Source organism: Lonchura striata, chromosome 3 (assembly GCF_050655825.1).
Source record: "Lonchura striata isolate lonStrDom1 chromosome 3, ASM5065582v1, whole genome shotgun sequence".
Taxonomy (NCBI): domain Eukaryota; kingdom Metazoa; phylum Chordata; class Aves; order Passeriformes; family Estrildidae; genus Lonchura; species Lonchura striata.
Genome location: NC_140705.1, coordinates 43810000 through 43828587, shown reverse-complemented (window position 1 = coordinate 43828587; position 18588 = coordinate 43810000). Strand labels below are relative to the sequence as shown.

Genomic DNA, 18588 nt, shown 5'->3' with positions numbered 1-18588 from the left:
CTGAGGCAGTAGAACTGGAGCAACACACTTCCCCTTCATCAGGCTGTTTGTAAATGTAACGGTGCTTGAAGGCCAATGCATTAGAATATTTTGCTGACTTGCTTGCAAAAGCTATTTCCTCCTTTGGTATTCCATTTGTCTCCCCTCATTTTTTAAGGCATGCTACAAATCCCTCTCCACTATTCTTCCCTCCCATGCCATGTACTTGAAAAGGCAAATTTGATTTTACAGGAAAACGCTGTATGGGAGAAATACACTTGGCGCCTGCAGTATCTCAGTATATATTCTGGGGACCAAAAAAAGAGCAGTTTAGTTTAAGAGTAGTGTGTTTCACCAAGTTCCTCTCCCAAAAGAGATACTAGGAGGTGTAATCTCCTCTCCCTTTGCTGAAGATCAGCCTCTTTGCTTGTTCTGTGAGGGATTCTCTCTTGTAGTCCTGCTGGGTTGCCATCAGGTGAGATGGCATTGTGGCAAATATATTGGCTACGACACAGAGTGAATTTTTTTTAGCTTTATAAGTGATTCTGTCAGATGGACACTTTAAGTCCCAAATCAAAGAGGCATGAGCAGAGCTGGGTTTTTGTTCCACCCTGATAATGTTTAGGCATGTTCTCCATGGCAGGCCTCGGATATGTAATCTCTCTGATTGCACAGTCTGTGTTTCACACAGACCTTGGAGCTTTTATAAGTTCCTCAGACTCTCCATGTGCATGCTGCTATGGTGTTCTGTAAATTATTTAAGATTCAAAAGTGGGATGGGAAATGAAGAAACACAAATTTCTTTGTGAGTCCTTGGAAGCCAACACTTCTGAAGAGGCATCAGGTCTGCCCTCAAATATCCCCAGTGCAGCCTTTGCCCTGCTGTACTGGGCAGCCCTGTCTGGTCAGCTTTTCCTCCTGAGTATGTTCTCTGACTTGTGTAACCGAGCAGGTGGAGTCCAGCACCTTCCCAGCTCCACTTGTGTGCAAGCAGGCCAGCTGGTGTCCATGGGAGTGGGCAGATTGGCTCAGAGATGATGCTTCTTTCTGAAGGGCTTTTTGAGGTATTTTGTGCTCTCCCTGAGCCAGGCTGTATTGGCAAAGTCCACATCATCAGCATGGTTGTGGAGCACAGGGGACTGACACAAATAAAACCCTAAATGGAAGACTTGGGATGAAGCATAACTTACAGCTCAGCTCAATAGTGTGGACATCCCTCTGCCTGTTACATTTCTGACTGGAGATGCAATTGAGGATTTTGTTGCTTTTCAGTTTAAATACTGTGAAGTTAGATATTTACTTCTATAAAATAAATGACATAGAAATGACATGCCGCATGTAAAAAGCACAGCAGAAACTTCGTGACACAATTGTGCTTTTCCCCTGGCTTTTCTGCCAAAATTATATACTACGATATCCTTTCAAAGTAGTATCGTCTTTCCTGTGTCAGTGATGCCATTTTCTTTCGTGGCCTATCCTGTCCACTCCTTTGGGGGTAAGTATTAATTTTCACCGCTAAACAAAATTCCACACTTTGTGTATTAACAAGAAAGTAACGTAATGGTCCCTCCTTCGAACGCCAGTAGCAGTGACCATCTGGAGACCTCCCATTCAACTTTGGATGAACTTCAGCTGAAGTATGAGAGCCACTTTGTCTCCATACAAGCTGTTCCAAGCCTCATTGTTGCTATTAGCAGTTTGTCTTAGTGACAAGGCTGCATTTTGCCTATTGAACGTTTGGTTTTAGTGATTCAGCGTGTTTCCATTGTCCACAATTGAGAGTAGATCATTCAGGCTCTTATGTTTCCAGTGCTGTGGATACAATAGCTCATTATCCTGGGGTGGCTTTTTTGTTGGGGGTTTTATGGGGGTTTTGGATAGATGCATAATAGACCCAAGCTCTTTTCAGGGGCAAGTTCTTTTCTTGATATCCACGCACAGTGTTTATTGCAATGGGACTCTATGTGGTTTTAGCCTTCAAAGCAAGCCGGTCATGGAATAGAGTGAGGGCTGTAACCCCAAGTTTTTGTTAAGAAAGGCTGCAGCTCCTCAGTCTGTATCTAGCTTTGTCAGTAGGTGATTGCATCTGCATGATTCACCAGGGCACAGGTGAGACTTACAGAGGCCACACAGGAGAAACTGGATTTTATTGTCCTGTAAGTCCATTGGCAGCAGTGACTGGGAAAATGATTGCAATGAGGGTAAAGCTATGGTGATAAGAAAAGTTATTTGAAGGACACATTCTTTGTTTCTGATGAAGCTGGGATTACTGTCAAAACAGTGGAGAGTTGGACTGTTACAGGAAAAACTGGAAAATTCTGATAATCTGAATAGTAGTGATGAGAAGGAGTGCAAGGTCATGAACCTGGAGGCTTAATAATGAGCTCCCAGGTCATACAGGAAATGGTTATCCCCTGAAAGTCATGGAGGCAGAGCAAGCCCCTAGTGCACTGGTTAATCATAAATTGCCTCTGAGCTACAGTATGGTGTAATATGGCTGAGTAAAGGACACGTGTGATTCCAGAGTGTTCTGGAGAAGAATTTTTCAGGAGTGGCAGGGAAATATTAATGCTGTTGTGCTCATAAACATGCACCTGGAATTGCCTTTACAATACTTGTCACCTATGTTGGAAGACATAGATTCAGCTGGAGCAGGTGCAGTGAATGGCTACAGGGATTAGTACAAGGCACTCTAATACACAGGAATAAACTGTTCTAGCAGAATAAAGGCTGAGGAAGAATGTAACTGTGCTCTATAAATACAAGAATGAATTAAACACATACATTGAGAAGGCATGTTTAAACAAAACTACCAATATTGCCTTGAGTAAATAGGTCGGTGTGGCTTGGCTGTGATTTAAGTTTCCAAACAAAAGGTTCTTGAATATTAATAGGAGAAAAAAAAAAACAAAAACTTGTTAGATTTTAATAATGGAGATGACTTTATAAAACTGTTATCTATGTAGAGAAATCAAGACCACATGCCCTTTTGCAGTTTGTTCTTAGGCTTCCTGAAATACATTGTTAATAACGTTCTGATCTTTGTTAAACATGTATTTTTTGTGTCTGTGTCAGATGCTTTATGTGCCTGAGTAACACCTTGGCACTAAAAGCTGGTGAATGAAAATTTTAAAGACTCTGGTCTTGGATTAATCAAGTTGCCTCTATGTTCAGAGAGGTACAATTTATAAAAGGTACTCACCTTCAAAGATTTCAATTTAGGAACACAAAGTCAGGGCTCCTGCTTCACCAGAATATTTCTGATGAGCTTTGTGGGTCCTTTCCAACACAGGATATTCTGAGATTATGTGTCATCCCCATGTCTCCTCCCCACGTTCTTTATCTCTTCAATCTGCCTCTCCCAAGTCTGGCTACTTGAATGAATGTTCAGTTTTTATGACACTTAATCCTTTCCCTCTTTTGTGTGCTTTCTACCTCCTGATGTTTCTCAGCTTGCCTAGACAATGTTTCTGTGCTTCTCAGCTTCACTTCCCAAACTGAAACGTCCCTCCTGGGTGGCACAGTGAAGTGCCCACTGCTTTTCCTCCATACACTGCAGTGCAGGATCTTATCTCCCCTTTGGAAGTTGGGTGCTACAACCCAGCAGCTGCCCCAGGTCACAGTACAGTGCAGGCAAACAGTACTGACCACCTACTGCCTCTGCTCCTGCCCTTATCTCACCCTCCTGCAGCAGCCTTTCAGTCTATCCTCTGCCCTTTCTTCTCCACCATAATGCACCTGAAAAGGGTGAAAAGGGATCCTGAAAGGGGCCTGCAGCTGAGGAGTCCCCGTTGTGCCCCAGATGTCTGATCTAGCACACATGGCAGTACCCTGTGCACCATGTGTCACTATCAGTGACACAGCAAGGCAGGACACACAAATCCTTTCACCACTGGCTGTCACACACAAGAGCAGTCTCTTCAGCTGAAAAAGATTAAATTTCCAGCTCTTTGAAGTCCATTTCATGATGTATTGTGCTGCAGACTTGGCTTGTGACTCTCTACAGCACTTTCACCCTTACAGTGTGGGTATCGGACCATAGGCCAGGCTGTAAAATGGCACAGGGCATGGCAAAGTGCCCTAGCTGCATTCTTGCTGCTCTCCCTGAGTGCCCTGCACTCCTGAGCTAAAGACACCTTTTACTGCTGCTCAACAGTAAGTACATGATGCCTGTGCTGGGTGGGAAAAAACCCTTTCTTCTGCTTACAAAGAAAGGTTAGCTTGGAATCACTTAATTGCATCTGGACATCAGTCAATTTGAGGTGTGGTGAGCTAATTAAGAAGATTGTGTTTTTCATCTGTTGCCTCTCTCTAACATCCTTGTAACTGGATACCTTCTTTTTTATTGGAGAGACAGATGGAAAAATAACAAACTTAGATAAACCTATGCTCCTCTGGCTTTTTTGCTTACTTCTGTGCTCTCTCTGGTGGCATTGTGGGCATCAATTTAACATGAAGTACAACTGCCATGTAACATCAGCTGAGATTTTTAGGCATGCTCTTTTTAGGCACACCTCTTTCTCCCTTTTCAGCTGCCCATCTTTATGCAGTATGAATGGTACTGCTCTCAGTATTCTGGGGAACAGAGCTGAGGGGGAGGCCTGTGGGATTCCCCAGGTAGGGTACAAAGCCCATTCCCTATTGCAGCTTTCCACAGTCTAGTTCCTGAGTGAATAAAACTCATGGAGAAATGACTAGTACTTTGGAAGTTATAATGAATCTGTAGCTACTGTTAAGTGCATGATACCTGAAAACTAGAAATGCAGGAACAGAGAAGGAGCAGCACTTAGCAGCACAAGGTTAAATTTTGCTTTGAATTTCTCCTTTTTATGAGGGCTCTTAAAGAGGGTGAGGGGAAAACTCATACGTGGAAACTGCATAAAGTTCCATATCAGATGGCAATTGTATTTAAAAACATCTTAAGCAAAAGCTCTTAACAATTTTAATCTCAAAAAAAGCTTTTCCACTATACAATGTCCTTACAGGTTCTCATTACCTGAATAAAAAACAATTTACACCAAAACCCAGATTGCTTGTTTGCTAAAGCTCTAGCTTTTGTTTCTTTCAGGAAACACTGGAATTATCTGGGCTCAATGTGTGCTAAGGTTACACCTACCTCCCACTGTGACTGAGCTGCAGTGCCATGAAACTTCCAACTCTATTATTTCAGTGAATTGTTTTTCAAGACAGCTGTACAAAATGTTTGCATAGGCAGGGTTTTGGGTTTTTCCTTTTTTCTTTTATTTTTTTTTTACCTCCAAAACTTCCTGCTCCTTGGAATTCCTGTGCTTCTGTAACAAGGGGCTTTGAGAGTTTAATTATCTGGCATAGCAATTTCTCTGTTCATAACTATGGAACTGTGAGTTGGCACTGGGAGCAGCTGCACAAAGCTGTGCTCACAACCACAATACCTATAGTTAGGCTGGGGTGTTAAGCTCGTTTGGGAGCTGCTGGGGGCTCCAGAGTCAATTACCAGTTTTTCTAACATGAAGACAACAGAAGTCTCTTAGCTATTCTCCTGCAGTAAGGAACTCTTGCTTACATCATCTAGCAGCTTGACCAAACTGGTTCCTATGGTTTGATGAAATCCCAGCTTTAGAAAGGGAAAGGCAGAAAGAGCATATAGGCATATGGTCCCCAAAAGTGCAAACCAGCCAGGAGTGGGAGGAGGACAGAAACCTTGTTGGGGCTGCTTTGAATCTGATAGCCCAGAAATTCAAGTATCTACCCAGGACTTTGGTTTTTAAGTCTGTGCAATTGTTAATTCAACTGCTAACATACAGTTACAAATGCCAGGCAGAATGGGTGTCTGGTTGGTTGGTACTTCCCCCACTGTGTATTTCCCCACACAGCTGTTCTATGCTCAGAAATATGCCAGCAGCAGAAACTCTGAAGGACCTGGGTTAGAACAGGTCATCGCTGTGATCTTCTGAATGCTCCTTCAGAGGGTTCTGCAGACTGGAATTTGAGCCCCACTTCAAAAAAAGGTAGTGCAGATACATAGACCCTCCACCTACCTCTCCTCTAACTGCTTGGGAAACATGGAATAGGGATCTATGCCTTGATCCAGTTTTCCCATTCAGGTATCTCTTTACATCAGAGGAAGTTTTAAGAGAAAGACTGCCAAGCATAAGCAGTAATCTTCCAGTAGGTCAGAAGTCAGTCCAGAATGAATTTCCAGGGGAAAGCACAGTCCTCAGCTTGTTCTCTTCTGCAACACTCCAAGGTGCTTCACATCTCTCCAGGAATGCTCTGCACAGCTAGGATTTTCTCTCAAACTCTGGCCCAAAGACACTGACCTTTACTTTCAGAAACAGCAAGTGGTAGGTCTGGGTTTGGGATGTGCACATCAAAGAGCAACCATTCTAAGTATATATCCAGGAACAGCAACTTGAATAACCTCACTTAGAGCTCTGGTCAGCAAGCTATCCTGCATGATTACAGCACACCTAAATCACTGAACAAGTTATGAGTGAAAATATTTTAGTAGGATTCTCAATTCATAATCACCCCCTAATAGAAAAAACAAGTTCCCTAAAGATTGTTCAATGGAAAGTTCTATGTTCTATTTAGCTTTTTAAATGTGGGGTTTTTAGTTGAGTACTATTTTAATTGTGTGGGAAAGGTATTGAAAAAGCTCACTTTGGCATATGGAAAATCCACCAATTCATCTGCAATTTTTAGAAATAAGGTTTTTCTTTTTTATATGGCAATATAATATATGACAAGAATTCAGGAAGATTCTTTATGTTTCCATAGGGGATTCCACCTCAGTCATTTTTCACCCTCTATACCTTTTACATCTCTGCATGCTGTAGACTGATTGAAAGAGAATCTGATGCAAAACATCTACAAATTTCATCCTTCATGTTTTTAACTATCAATAAATGGAAACTGCAACATTTGAAACAGGTTGATAGTTGTTTAGTAAGTCTTCCAGTCTACACGATAATGGTTTGGAAATTCAGTTTGAATTACTATTGTGTTGAATGAATGTCCATGAAGGAATAGATGGCATTATTCCTATAGGGAGTCACACTAAGATCTCTTTCTAAGTATTTCAGTGTTGATTATAAACAGTGACGAAGGAAGAAGAAAACTACTCAAGTACTACTACTACTACTACTACTACTACACATCTTTCCCCACAAGATACATCTGGAATTCATCATTCTTATACAGATATAGCAAGAGTAATCTGCATGCTTTGTAAACCCAGAGGCTAGTTTCACCTTCTACACAAGTTAGCCAGAAGTAGGGAACATCCTGTTTTTAAAATGAACTAACATTTCCATATCTTGGATTTTGATAAAACAGGGATCTAAAATGCAGGTGTGATTTAACTTTCTCACAATGACCTTAATAAGCATCATCTAACAAACATGTAGCTGTGGTATTAGGGATATGACTGAATGGTGAACTTTGTAGTGCTGGGTTGGACTTGATGAATTTAAAAGTCTTTTCTAATCTAAAGGATTCCATGGTTCTATGTTATTCCCTTGTTTCCCTTTGTATTTAACTCTTGGTGAACAGATTCTTGATACCTATGTTCCAACAGAGCTTGTCTGGTTGTTGCCATTACAAAAGTCTACACTCCAGAAGGAAATCAAGCCCTTTAGCAACCATGAAGTTTTCACACAACAGTTCAGGTTAGTTCTTTAATTGGTCAGATACCTTACACACCCTCTAGGGATTAAAAAATCAGCTTCACAGGTGTAACATACAGAATTTCAACTTGGTATTTTTAATATCAGTAAGAAATGGCTTTTAATAACATGGTGATGTCTACTTAATGATTCACTTTGCCTTAATTACACTGTAACAAGCTGTCGTGACGCCATCGTGCATTACTGCATAACGTCTTCTTAGAACATATTACTTCTGCAAAATACAATTAACTGCAGAAATTAATTTCTTGACCATCCCCACAGCTTTCTTGCTCTAGCTGACTAGCAAGTCCCAAGCTATGAAAAAGAAGTAGATTTCTTATGCTGAAATACACCACTGTCATGCCTCTTTACTTCTTCTAGTTGAATCACTGGGAATTGTACTTGTTTTTCAAACCATTTGGCTACAGTGAGAAGCTGCTTCTCCTGGAATGAACGTCCAATGAACTGAAGCCCAACTGGCAAGCCTCTCTCTGAAAGAGCTGTAGGAACATTTATGGCTGGCAGTCCTGAAAAAAGAATACAGATGCAAAGATTTACTAATTAAACCTTAAAATAATTTTTGCATCAATTTCAAGAGAACCAGAAAAAAAAAAAACGTAGATAAAAAGATTAGATAAAATAATTTGATTCAATGAAGTGAATGTTAGATGATGACAAGAAATCATTTAGAGAGATTTAAGAGGTCAGCATCCTCTGGAAAAGATAATCAGCTCTCCTTAGAAAGAGATTTCTTTTTCTGGAATACATTCATCTTACCTGCAGCCCACAATCAGCTCCAAGGTGCTTTACTTTAAATCTAGTCTCACATTTTCAAGCATTTAATAAACTGTCCTTAGACTCAGTTACCACCCTAAGACTCATGACACAGGGGTGAAATACCTTGATTCTAAAGAGAAGGTTAAATACCTAAAGGAACTGGACATCTAAAATTACTAGGCAGGGGAAAACAGTTGAGTTCCTCTCCCTACTCACCAGCCATGTTTGCAGCCTGCGTCAGGATGTCATCTTGAGCACTGCGGGTCCTGTTGTCTTCTTGGATGAATTCCGTGTATAGTGCTGCATCACTCAGAGTCGTGGGAGTGAGTAAAATATCAACACCGCTCCTGAAAACCTTCACAAAGTCGTTGGCAATGAGACGTCTCACTTTCTGTGCCTTGACAAAGTACTTCTCATAGTTCCTAGAAAGGAATAGGGACATAAAGGCCTGACACTTCAATTCCCAAAATACAGAACTTTATTTCTTAGCTACTGTGGAAAAGACAAGCCCAGCAATATTACCACTCAAACTGGAGCTGTCTGCAAACTTGATGAGGGAGGACTCCATCCCCTTGTCCATGCCGTCTCTAAAGATGTTAAACAGAATTTCCTGAACAATCACCTAATCATTTCAAAACTTTGAAAAGCAAGATAAATACAAGCTGTAAAAGACAACATTTGCAGGAGACACAGATGGGTTTTCTCTACCACTTATTCTAATAATGCTTTCTGAACCCTGCACTCTTCTTCAAGAGTAATTTACTGTGGAACAGGAACACAACTCTCCTGTTCCATCTCGGTGGAAGATAATTGTGTATTCCTTCACAGAAGAGTTAACTACATGAATTTTAAAGCAGCCTTAGGAAAGCTGATCTGGACAGTTGTAAGCAAAGGGAGCACACTTGGCAAAAATATCAGCATTCCATAAAAGCTGGTTGTTACAGACTGACTGACAACATTCCTGTCTGAGAGCAATCAGAAGTCACATCTGATGAATACTCTTGCTGACAGAGCTCTTTCAAAGCAAGTGCACTACAGAGACTGATTACACGCCTAATATTTTTGTTAGTACCTGAACAAATTCAGACAAAGAGAAACAGCACTTTTACTAACATAAATTGGGACTGCTGGATAAGAATTGAAAACTAGAAACACAAAATTAATCTATGCACCAGCTTCTCTACGTGAGCTGGATAAAACCCTGACTTCTGTAAGGACTTCAGTTCAATACTATGCCAATGTTTCTCCTTTCCTGTACACTGAGACAGAGATCTGCAGTTAATTTAATTGCTGTCTCTGGCTCTCTCTAGAAGACCTACAATGTACCAGCAGTTGTAATGAAATTAACAGCTACAGAACTTCTAACACTAGGACAGCAAAGACTTCAGTATGATTTCAATGTCATACCATAGGGCAGATTTCTGCCTAATTTAACTAATGGATGTCAATAATGCTCTGGTAAGGAAAAAAAAATCACTTAGTTGTTCTACTTATTTAATTTAGGACTCTCATTGGTAAGACTCAGGGCAAACATTTTTGTTCATTATTAACAGTCCATTGGGTATTATAGAGCTAAAGCAATAATAAAAATACAAACAGCTACTAGTGTAAGGGCAATTTCTTTTTCATGTCATGATGAACAATTAATTGCCATTTGCTCAAAAAATTGTTAACTAGAAAAGTTGAATTTCAAGAAGTTCTGCTTACTGTTTCAACAAGAAGTAGTTTCCTGATAGAATCCTTCCTCTTACGACATCATTAAAGCCTTCTCGCCGTGTTGCAGCATACATACTTTCAGTGGAATCCTTCATGTCAGAACGATGTCCTGAAAATAAAAGGCTTTTTTGGGTATTAATACTTCTTGCAATCCTTAAGATTTAATAACATCACTGTAGTACATGCAGTCTGACATGCTACTATTCTGGAAAAACAACAAAACATATTTCTGTTTTATTATGGAAATACTAAACTAGATTTTGAGCCCAGACACTGATATGCCTAGTAGTGAAATATATTATGCATTTATTTACACATTTTTATCTGCACAAGATTTTTTACTATGTTCCATCTTGGAGAAAGAATATCAACAATCCAACCATGAAAAGAAAATCTACAAAAAGTAACATTTTTACATGTCATCCAGCAATGTTTCTACTGTCTGTGGAAAATGTTTTTTCAAAGGCCTTACCATATTCCAGTCCATCAAACCTCGCCATATTTGATGCCACTTCCGCTGTGCACAGCACATGATAGCAGACAATTGAGTAACGAGTGTGTGGTAGGCTCACTTCAACCACTTTAGCACCTGCATTCTTAAACAGGTCAGCAGCCTTTGACCAGAGAGCCAGAATTTCACTAGACAGCCCTGGTGCATGATATTCCTTAGAAGAAAAACAAGAAAAGGAGTTATTTTACACACCAAAACACAAATACTCCTTGCTAAAAATACACTGAAACCATTATCTCACAACTATATGATTTAAAGTACTAAGTAAAGCTTTTTGCATCTACTAAATGCTATACAATCAAGGAGCATTAAATTAACAGGATTCAGTCTTCTTAAGAATATTATGTTTATCTCAGTAGGATCAACATATGTATCACAGACAATGGAATTTCAGCAGTTTCTTCTGAAGGAGTAATTGCCCAATTATTCTCTTATTTATCTATCAAGACTATACTGTACTGCTCTGCAGTCACTGGTTGAAATTCTTCAGGTCTAAATCCTAAAACCAGGTCTAAATCCTAAAACTAAATCCTTAGCCCCTGTTAACGCTAACAGTGTTATCAGTGGCAACTGGCACACCTTGGTGAAACAAAGAAAACCACCCACCAAAGAAGAACTACAATCAAGGGGTCGGGAGAAGACTTAGATTAGCTACATTCCTATTTCACAGAAAAATTAATAGATACTCTATTGAAATTCCCTATTTTTGAAGACACTTGTTTTAATTCTAAGCCATAACATCAGGGTCATAATTGTGTCTCATTTCTGAATAGCTATGACCCATGTTTAACGTATGCATACATCTGTTTAGAATAACCTGTAGCAGTAGAAAAAGCTGTCCAAAGGATAAGAAAAATTCACCAACATCACAATTTTAGACTTACCAATATTTAAACAGTATGCACAGATCAACAGGCATGCAATTTTTCCATTTCACAGATTGTGAATAGTTGGTCAGTGGACATCTCTGCTTACGAAATTAAAACTTTTGGTATGCCTGTTCTAGCTTAGGTTCCAATACTAAGAATCCAATTAATAAGTGTTATTCACATTGTCTCTTTAAAGGCAGAGCCTTTATTAAATTAAAAATAGGCTGAAGTCCCAAACTTTGTTCCTAAATTTCAAGTACTCTTATAGTTACAAACATGATTGAACTGCATACATCAGATGCCAAATTACAGATGTCTTTCAGTTCTTATTAGGACTCTGCAAATCACAGCTCCTCATGCCATTCAACTGCCTTTAAAATTCTGCTCTATATTAACACAGTGGCATTTAGGCAAGGATCTCAAAGCTTTGCACAATCAGTATCAACCTCTCTGTGTGGAAAGGCACCAAGAGCAACTTTTTGGAGGTTATAGAGTAGACTAAGGAAAAAGCAACAGAGAGAACCAAGAACTGAAGTTCCCCATTTCCCCTGAAGCTCCTGACAGTGCTTCTCACCACAATTACATGTTTTAGGTGATGTGCTAGTGGTATGCTTGCTCAAATTGCCTGGTCATGCAACAGAGTAAACACGTACTGTTCTTTTCCATGAGCTGCTTTTACTGTCTTTACTGTTTGAAATCATGGGAGACTGGGAGGTGATGGTCAAGACACAAGTATTTTTTTGTTATGTGCCTTTTATTTGTTCTTCCTGTCCATAACTGTTAACAGGATTTAAATGTTACCTTTGGAATTCCAATTGAAAGCTTGCTGAAATCAGTCAAATTAGGTATTTCAAAAGGCTTAAAGTCATCCTGAATTGTGGTAGAGTCCTTAGGATCATGTCCAGCAAGTGAACCTGAAATAAGGCACGATATGTGAAGACCAGGAAAATGTACATTAGTTAGTCAGAATTCAGTTTGTTTTAAGGAAATGTTGTAAACAAAGATGTATGACACAGTAATACCTAACAAAACTGCTGCATCATCCACACATCTGGTTAGGATTCCTGGCACATCCATGGAGTTCACTAGAGGAATGAGACCATGGCGAGAGATCAGTCCATATGTTGGCTTTAAACCTACTACACCACAGTGAGCAGCAGGGTTTCGGGTAGATCCTCCTGTGTCTGACCCTAAGGCTCTATGGTTTCAAAAGGATCATCATTAGTAAGATAATTCAGAACATTTCCAAATCATAAGAATGTGTGGCTTTGAGATGCATGGATTTAAAACTCTGTGAATTCTTCCAGATCAGAAGTCATAATCGCACAGCCTAAATTCCAGTCTGCTCTCTATGTCTATTTTTCATTTATTCTGTGATTTTTCTTAGGGTCTCTGAATTTGCCATTAGGAGAGTCCAGTTCTCTTCATGAGGCAGATAGGTAGAATTCAAACCATCTGAAAATGGCCCCAGATATCTTCTTTTGCCTTCTTTGTTCCAATACTGTGGTCTGTTCCAATACTGATACACCTTATGTGACTTAGGGAACAATTTTCAACACTGATATTTTATTTATTGGGTAGCCAATGCACCATGAGTCAGCATTTTTCCGGATAAAAATGAAGAGGGATACTTCTTCACAAAGTATGCCCTAACAAGAGGGCATACTTTGGAAAGATGTTTTTCCTGTTTCCAAATCTAAAAAGATTGATCAGAACTCCCAGTTTACAGTAGCTTAGGTACAATTAAAACACAGTATATTTTGTTGAATTCCTCTTTTTATATCCACAATGAAACCTTGTTCTTTCTAAATTGGAATTTTTATTTCAGAAATCGTATTGAAATGAAACATGGTGTTCTCTTGTTTTTAATAGATTTAACTTAAGCAGCATTAAAAAGATAAAGCAGTTTTCATTCAAATGAAACAAATTTAAACTCCAGAAACAGGTATAATTTTTATTGAAGTGAGTATATGACTTTTCCCATAGCCATTTTTTTATGAAGTAGCTGAACCAATTCAACTGACTTTCCTGAAGTGGAATTTTTTTTAAAGCCTTTGTATTGATATAAAACATCCTCAATTTTATAGCAGTTTTGGACATCCAAATCTCAAACTAAAAGTGTATAGACTGGCAGCATTCCTGGTGCTTGAAAGACACTAATAGGATGAATATATAATAGGTTATATGCAGTAAAATAGCTGGACAGAAAAATCTCCCTTGTCTGACAATGTGATGAGCAGTGCAAAATGGGAGCCCAGAAAAATAAGAAAAGGTGCCACACCCTCTCAGGATCAGCCCTTTCTGGCTCAGGATGAAGACCAGCAGTCCTTGGGAATGGCTGCAAGGAGCTCAATTTCAACAGTATTAAATGTGGAGTAGGTTACATCCCAGTAAAGGGCAAGGAGATGAAGAGATAAATTATATTTTTTTAAAAATTCTATATAAGAAGTTGCGATCAACATTTGCAAGAATATTTTAACAACAAAATAAATGCTTGTAATATAGTCTATGGGCAAACAAGGATAAAGTAATTAAAGAGCATTTTAAAACACCTTCTAATTAGAGCACAATTGAAGCAATCTTCTATAAAACATGCTCCAACTTACAGCTCTAAAAATTGCATAAAATGCAAGGTGTAAAGGTTTGTGATCAATTTTAACAGTCAGATGGGGAAGATAGTATAGACAACTGACTTGCTAAACAGTGTGTTGATACTCCATGCAGTTAGTAATTACTATTTTAAAAAAGTCCAGCTTGTTTAAATTTCTTTAGGAAAAAAAATTCCAAATATCCATAAACACACATTTACCTAAAAAAAACACCCCAACCCTAAAACTATCTTCTAACTTAAAAACAGGGATGTCTGTAAGTATTTATGTAGTAAGTACTCTGTACTCTTTTGTTAAATTAGAGATTTTAATGCTTTTAGGTCCCAAATCTCATGTACTATTACATAACTATGCTACAAAAACGCAGGAGCAGAGGAAACATTACTATACTGTTACAAATTAAGGGATCTCTTAATTTGCTGAATTACATTTTCAGTGTATTTGTGTAATGCAATTAGCGAGGAAGAGGATGTGTCACAAACCCCATAAGACTTTTTAAGAGATTATGTGGGAATAAGAATAAAATTGTCACTCCCTTACTGCATCATAATTTTATTTCACACAGGGCAAAGTGGTCATACCACTGAATAATGCCTAAAATAAGTAAATCTAAATTTGCCTGCATGGATTAATTCTGGCTTCATGATACACCATGAGTAACCTAGGGATGCTAAAAGAAAATTTTGCATGCAAGTACCAATAAGCTTCCTATTTCATACTAGCTTATGAGAAAATTATAAAATTAAAACATTCCAACATATTTTTAGACATTTAGGGAAAGACAATTTTAAAAGCCTCTTACGCAAAACATGTGAAAGACGACACAGCAGCTGCACTGCCTCCTGAGCTCCCTCCTGTTATTACCCAGTTAGACTCTTCATGTTCAGAATGGGACTTTGGGACAGACTTTTCCTTGTACTGTTTTGAATAACTCCAGGGATTTCTGACTGGTCCAAATACTCCATCTGTACTCCCAGAACTAAGATAGTCAGACAGGACAAATACAGAGAGAAGTGACAAATGACACACAATTTTATTTTTTAATCCAATTCCTCTTCATCCTTGCAAATTCAATTTCAACACAAGAAGACTGGTATACGTAAATCCTTAAGAGTCAACTTCTACAACATTACACACAATTGTAAAATTCACAGCTGTTCATCAGTTTCTGACACAGAACCTGAACTCATACTTCTGCTAATGCCACTGAAACAAACAAAAGTCACAAAGACATAAAACTGATTTAAGCTTTGTAAAAGTACAGGAGCACATCCCTTTTCAAAACCAAGGTATTCTGTTTTTCCAGCCCTGCATTTGATGCAAGATCGCTGTTGTGAGGAAAAACAGGCTGCTAGAGGTGGAGAAAAAGCTCCACAATACCAGGAACATTCATTTCTCTGAAATGCCACACTATTATTCACTTTGTAGCCCTCTGCAGAGGGCACAGTTTACTGGTTCAGCATGCCAGACTGGGTTTTCAGAAACTGGTTTCAGTCAGCTTGTGTCGCCAAGTGTGAGCTGACACCAGAAGCAGGGGCAGGGCATACTTTCCTCCTTCCTCAGGCCCTTTACCCCATGCTCCCCTGACTGCAAGGTGCCAGTGTTACCAGCTAAATCATCAGACAGAACAGACAACTGACAGTAGTTGAAAACCAACCTTATTGAGACATGATTACTTTAGAGCTAGATCCACTCCCTGATCAAGAGATCATGCAAACATGCAGAGCAGAATAAGAAATTAGTACTGGGATAAGCTCTTTAGGAGAATCCTCTGCTTTAATGAACTTAGACTAGTTGTAAATACTGCATTATCAGGTTTCTCCCAAGCTTTCTGCCTGCTCTTCCTCTGAGGAATATCTTTTTTACACAAAAATTACTTTATTCAAACCAATATTGTCTAAGTATTTCCACCCCATCCATGTGAATTTCCAATCAAACCTTGGACTTTGGTTTAAGTATAATAAAACCAAAATACTGCATTTACTGTTTTTCACAGGTAACTAAAGATTCCCTTCCAAACCTAGCAGTAATTCCCATCCTTAACAGCCCAATGCCATTCTCTGCTACAGCTTGGCTGCCTTCACTGATTTGCAAAAGAATCAATTTGTAGGAGCATTTGTCAATGTGCTCCTGACAAAAAGTCACCAACATTAGCTTAGGCAACTTAAAAACCGTGCTCTCGATTAGCCTGTGTGCAGCAAGTCAGGGAGTACCCATATAAATTACCCCAGTGGCTGACTGGCAGAGGCAGTGGCTGCCACTGGGGGCATGATAACAATTACCCAAGGGCAAAAAGCCATCAGTAAGGAGAGAGGAAAAGGCAGCAATTAACTGTGTTGTAACCAAGTCTATTAACACACTACTGAATCTACAAGAAGTCCACTTGTCCTCAGCCTTCTGCAAAAGTTGGACCACTTCCTGCCTCTCAAGCACATTTGAACACTATGTTCACAAAACTCAGCATCTGTATCATTTATGCAACACTATAAACACTCAAGGAGAAGTTCATGCAGCTCTTTGTGCCCTTCCAGTAAGTATTCATTATTGTCTTGCCTCACAGAAACAGGAGTTAAGGATTACAGGTAGATTGGAACAGATGGTATGTATGTTATTTTATGTAAAATCAGCACATTAAAAATAATAAACATCACTTACCCCATTGCAAATTCATCTAGGTTTGTTTTACCTAAAAGCACAGCTCCTTGATCCAGTAACTTCTGAACTACTGTAGCATTGTAAGGAGAAATATAACCTGAAAACAATCAAAATAATTAAGAGCAACTGGTGAGATGCAAATTTTTTTTTACAAGTAGCTTAGTAGCTTCTCTAAACATTTTGATATTGTCATTACCACTCAGACCTTACATAACCTAGGATGAGAACTATGACAGTGACATGAGATCTCAAGTAGTAACCAATTCACTTTGTGAATGACGACGAGGGCTTCTTCACTCCCACTTTCATCAGAAACAAGGACATCACTCCTAATACTCATTGCGATCAATCACAACAGGTCTGAGGATGTGCTTTAAGGAAAAGCATCTATAACAACTTTTACAACAGTGAAGTCATATTTTGTTTCTTCTGCTATTAAAAAAAACATAATCAAATTAGAGGTCTGCTAATTTACTTCTGCTATCTTCCTCAAGGATTAATATAGTCTTACTTTGCACAGAATAAAACAGGTGTAAGAAATGTTTCCTACTTTTGTTTTTACTATAAAAACATTGTAATGACTTGAAAATGTTCATGAACTGTTAATAAAAACAATGTTAATAAAAAAAATTTCCTTAAAAGCATTATAGAGTGATTGTATGTTGGACTGTTAATATCTACTTTTCCTACAGCCATATCAAAAAACTATTTAAGTCACCAATTATAAACAGAACAACAACAAAACTGGACTGTCTCTGGATTTCACTAGGCAGAACAGTACTGACTGCTCTCCTCTAGACCTAAAAGCAATGTGAAGGAAAATGCAAGTTTTGGAACCATTTTATTGTAGTTTTATTATTTATTATTATTTTATTTGTTTTTTTTTAATGTTTTTAAATGCATACAATTATAAAGAAATAACATGCTTAGAAGAAGAAAAAGATCCATCTGTAATACCAGATGAACTTGGCTAGTGAAATTGGATAAACATATTTCCTCAAATGATACCAGCTCATTTTTCAAAAATACTTGGATTTCTGCAAGACTCCAGTCCATAAACCCTCTAAAGAGCAAAAGATCTGATTTTACTTTAAAAGCTTTACTGTACCTTTTAACATATTTGATGCACATGTTGTCTCAATGCCAGCTGTATTAAAGTTGTCTTTTACAGCAATAGGAATTCCATCTAGAATGCCCAGTGGCTGACCTGCATTAGGAATGATTATAAAACAACAGAGATTAAAGCAAAATGTGCTCTATAAATATAAAGTTCTCATCAATTACTGTTTATTTTACATATCGCTTTGGGTGGTTTTTGGACGCAAGATTGCTTTCCACTTGGCACTTGATGGTTGTCTGTTCCATTCTCAAGAACCGTCTTCCATTCCAGCTCAAGCATTGAGCACTGTGCCCAAACCAGACCTCATGTCTAAGCCCTCCACCTGCTTCCATCCAGGCTGGCTATCCCAAAGGAGTGCATTCCAATGGGACCACACAACACTTATTTCAGCCATAGGTGCTACTAAATCCACTCCATCACTAGGATGGCAGCCATAAACACTGCCTAACTGACGTACACAGTAGATTAACTACTGAAGCAGAGAAAATCCTTCCCAAGTAACTGATTATCCACCATCAAAAAAAAACCCAACCCAAAAATGAAATGGCCTACATCAGGAAGCAAAACAACCTGGCTGACAATTTTATTGAGCTGCCAGAGGACAGCAAGTGTCACCCAGGAAGGAAACTGTGTACTCTATTGGGTGAAAATTTAACTTTCCTGCCTTTCTTGAAACACAAAGGCAAAATGAGGATGGCCATCT

The 18588-nt window shown here is 38.8% G+C and overlaps 1 protein-coding gene across 1 annotated transcript in view; it reads right to left on the bottom strand.

The window, feature by feature from the left end:
* Nucleotides 1-7623: 7623 nt before the first annotated feature.
* QRSL1 (glutaminyl-tRNA amidotransferase subunit QRSL1) overlaps nt 7624-18588 on the bottom strand; it is a 12107-nt gene continuing 1142 nt past the window's right edge. Inside the window, exons 3-11 of the mRNA XM_021553829.3 lie at nt 17874-17972; nt 16766-16862; nt 14913-15089; nt 12524-12699; nt 12303-12415; nt 10594-10786; nt 10113-10230; nt 8622-8827; nt 7624-8155 (exon numbers count right to left, since the gene is read on the bottom strand). Of these exons, the coding sequence (XP_021409504.3) occupies nt 7944-8155; nt 8622-8827; nt 10113-10230; nt 10594-10786; nt 12303-12415; nt 12524-12699; nt 14913-15089; nt 16766-16862; nt 17874-17972 (1391 nt within the window). The 3' untranslated portion in view covers nt 7624-7943. The remainder of the gene's footprint in view (nt 8156-8621; nt 8828-10112; nt 10231-10593; nt 10787-12302; nt 12416-12523; nt 12700-14912; nt 15090-16765; nt 16863-17873; nt 17973-18588) is intronic.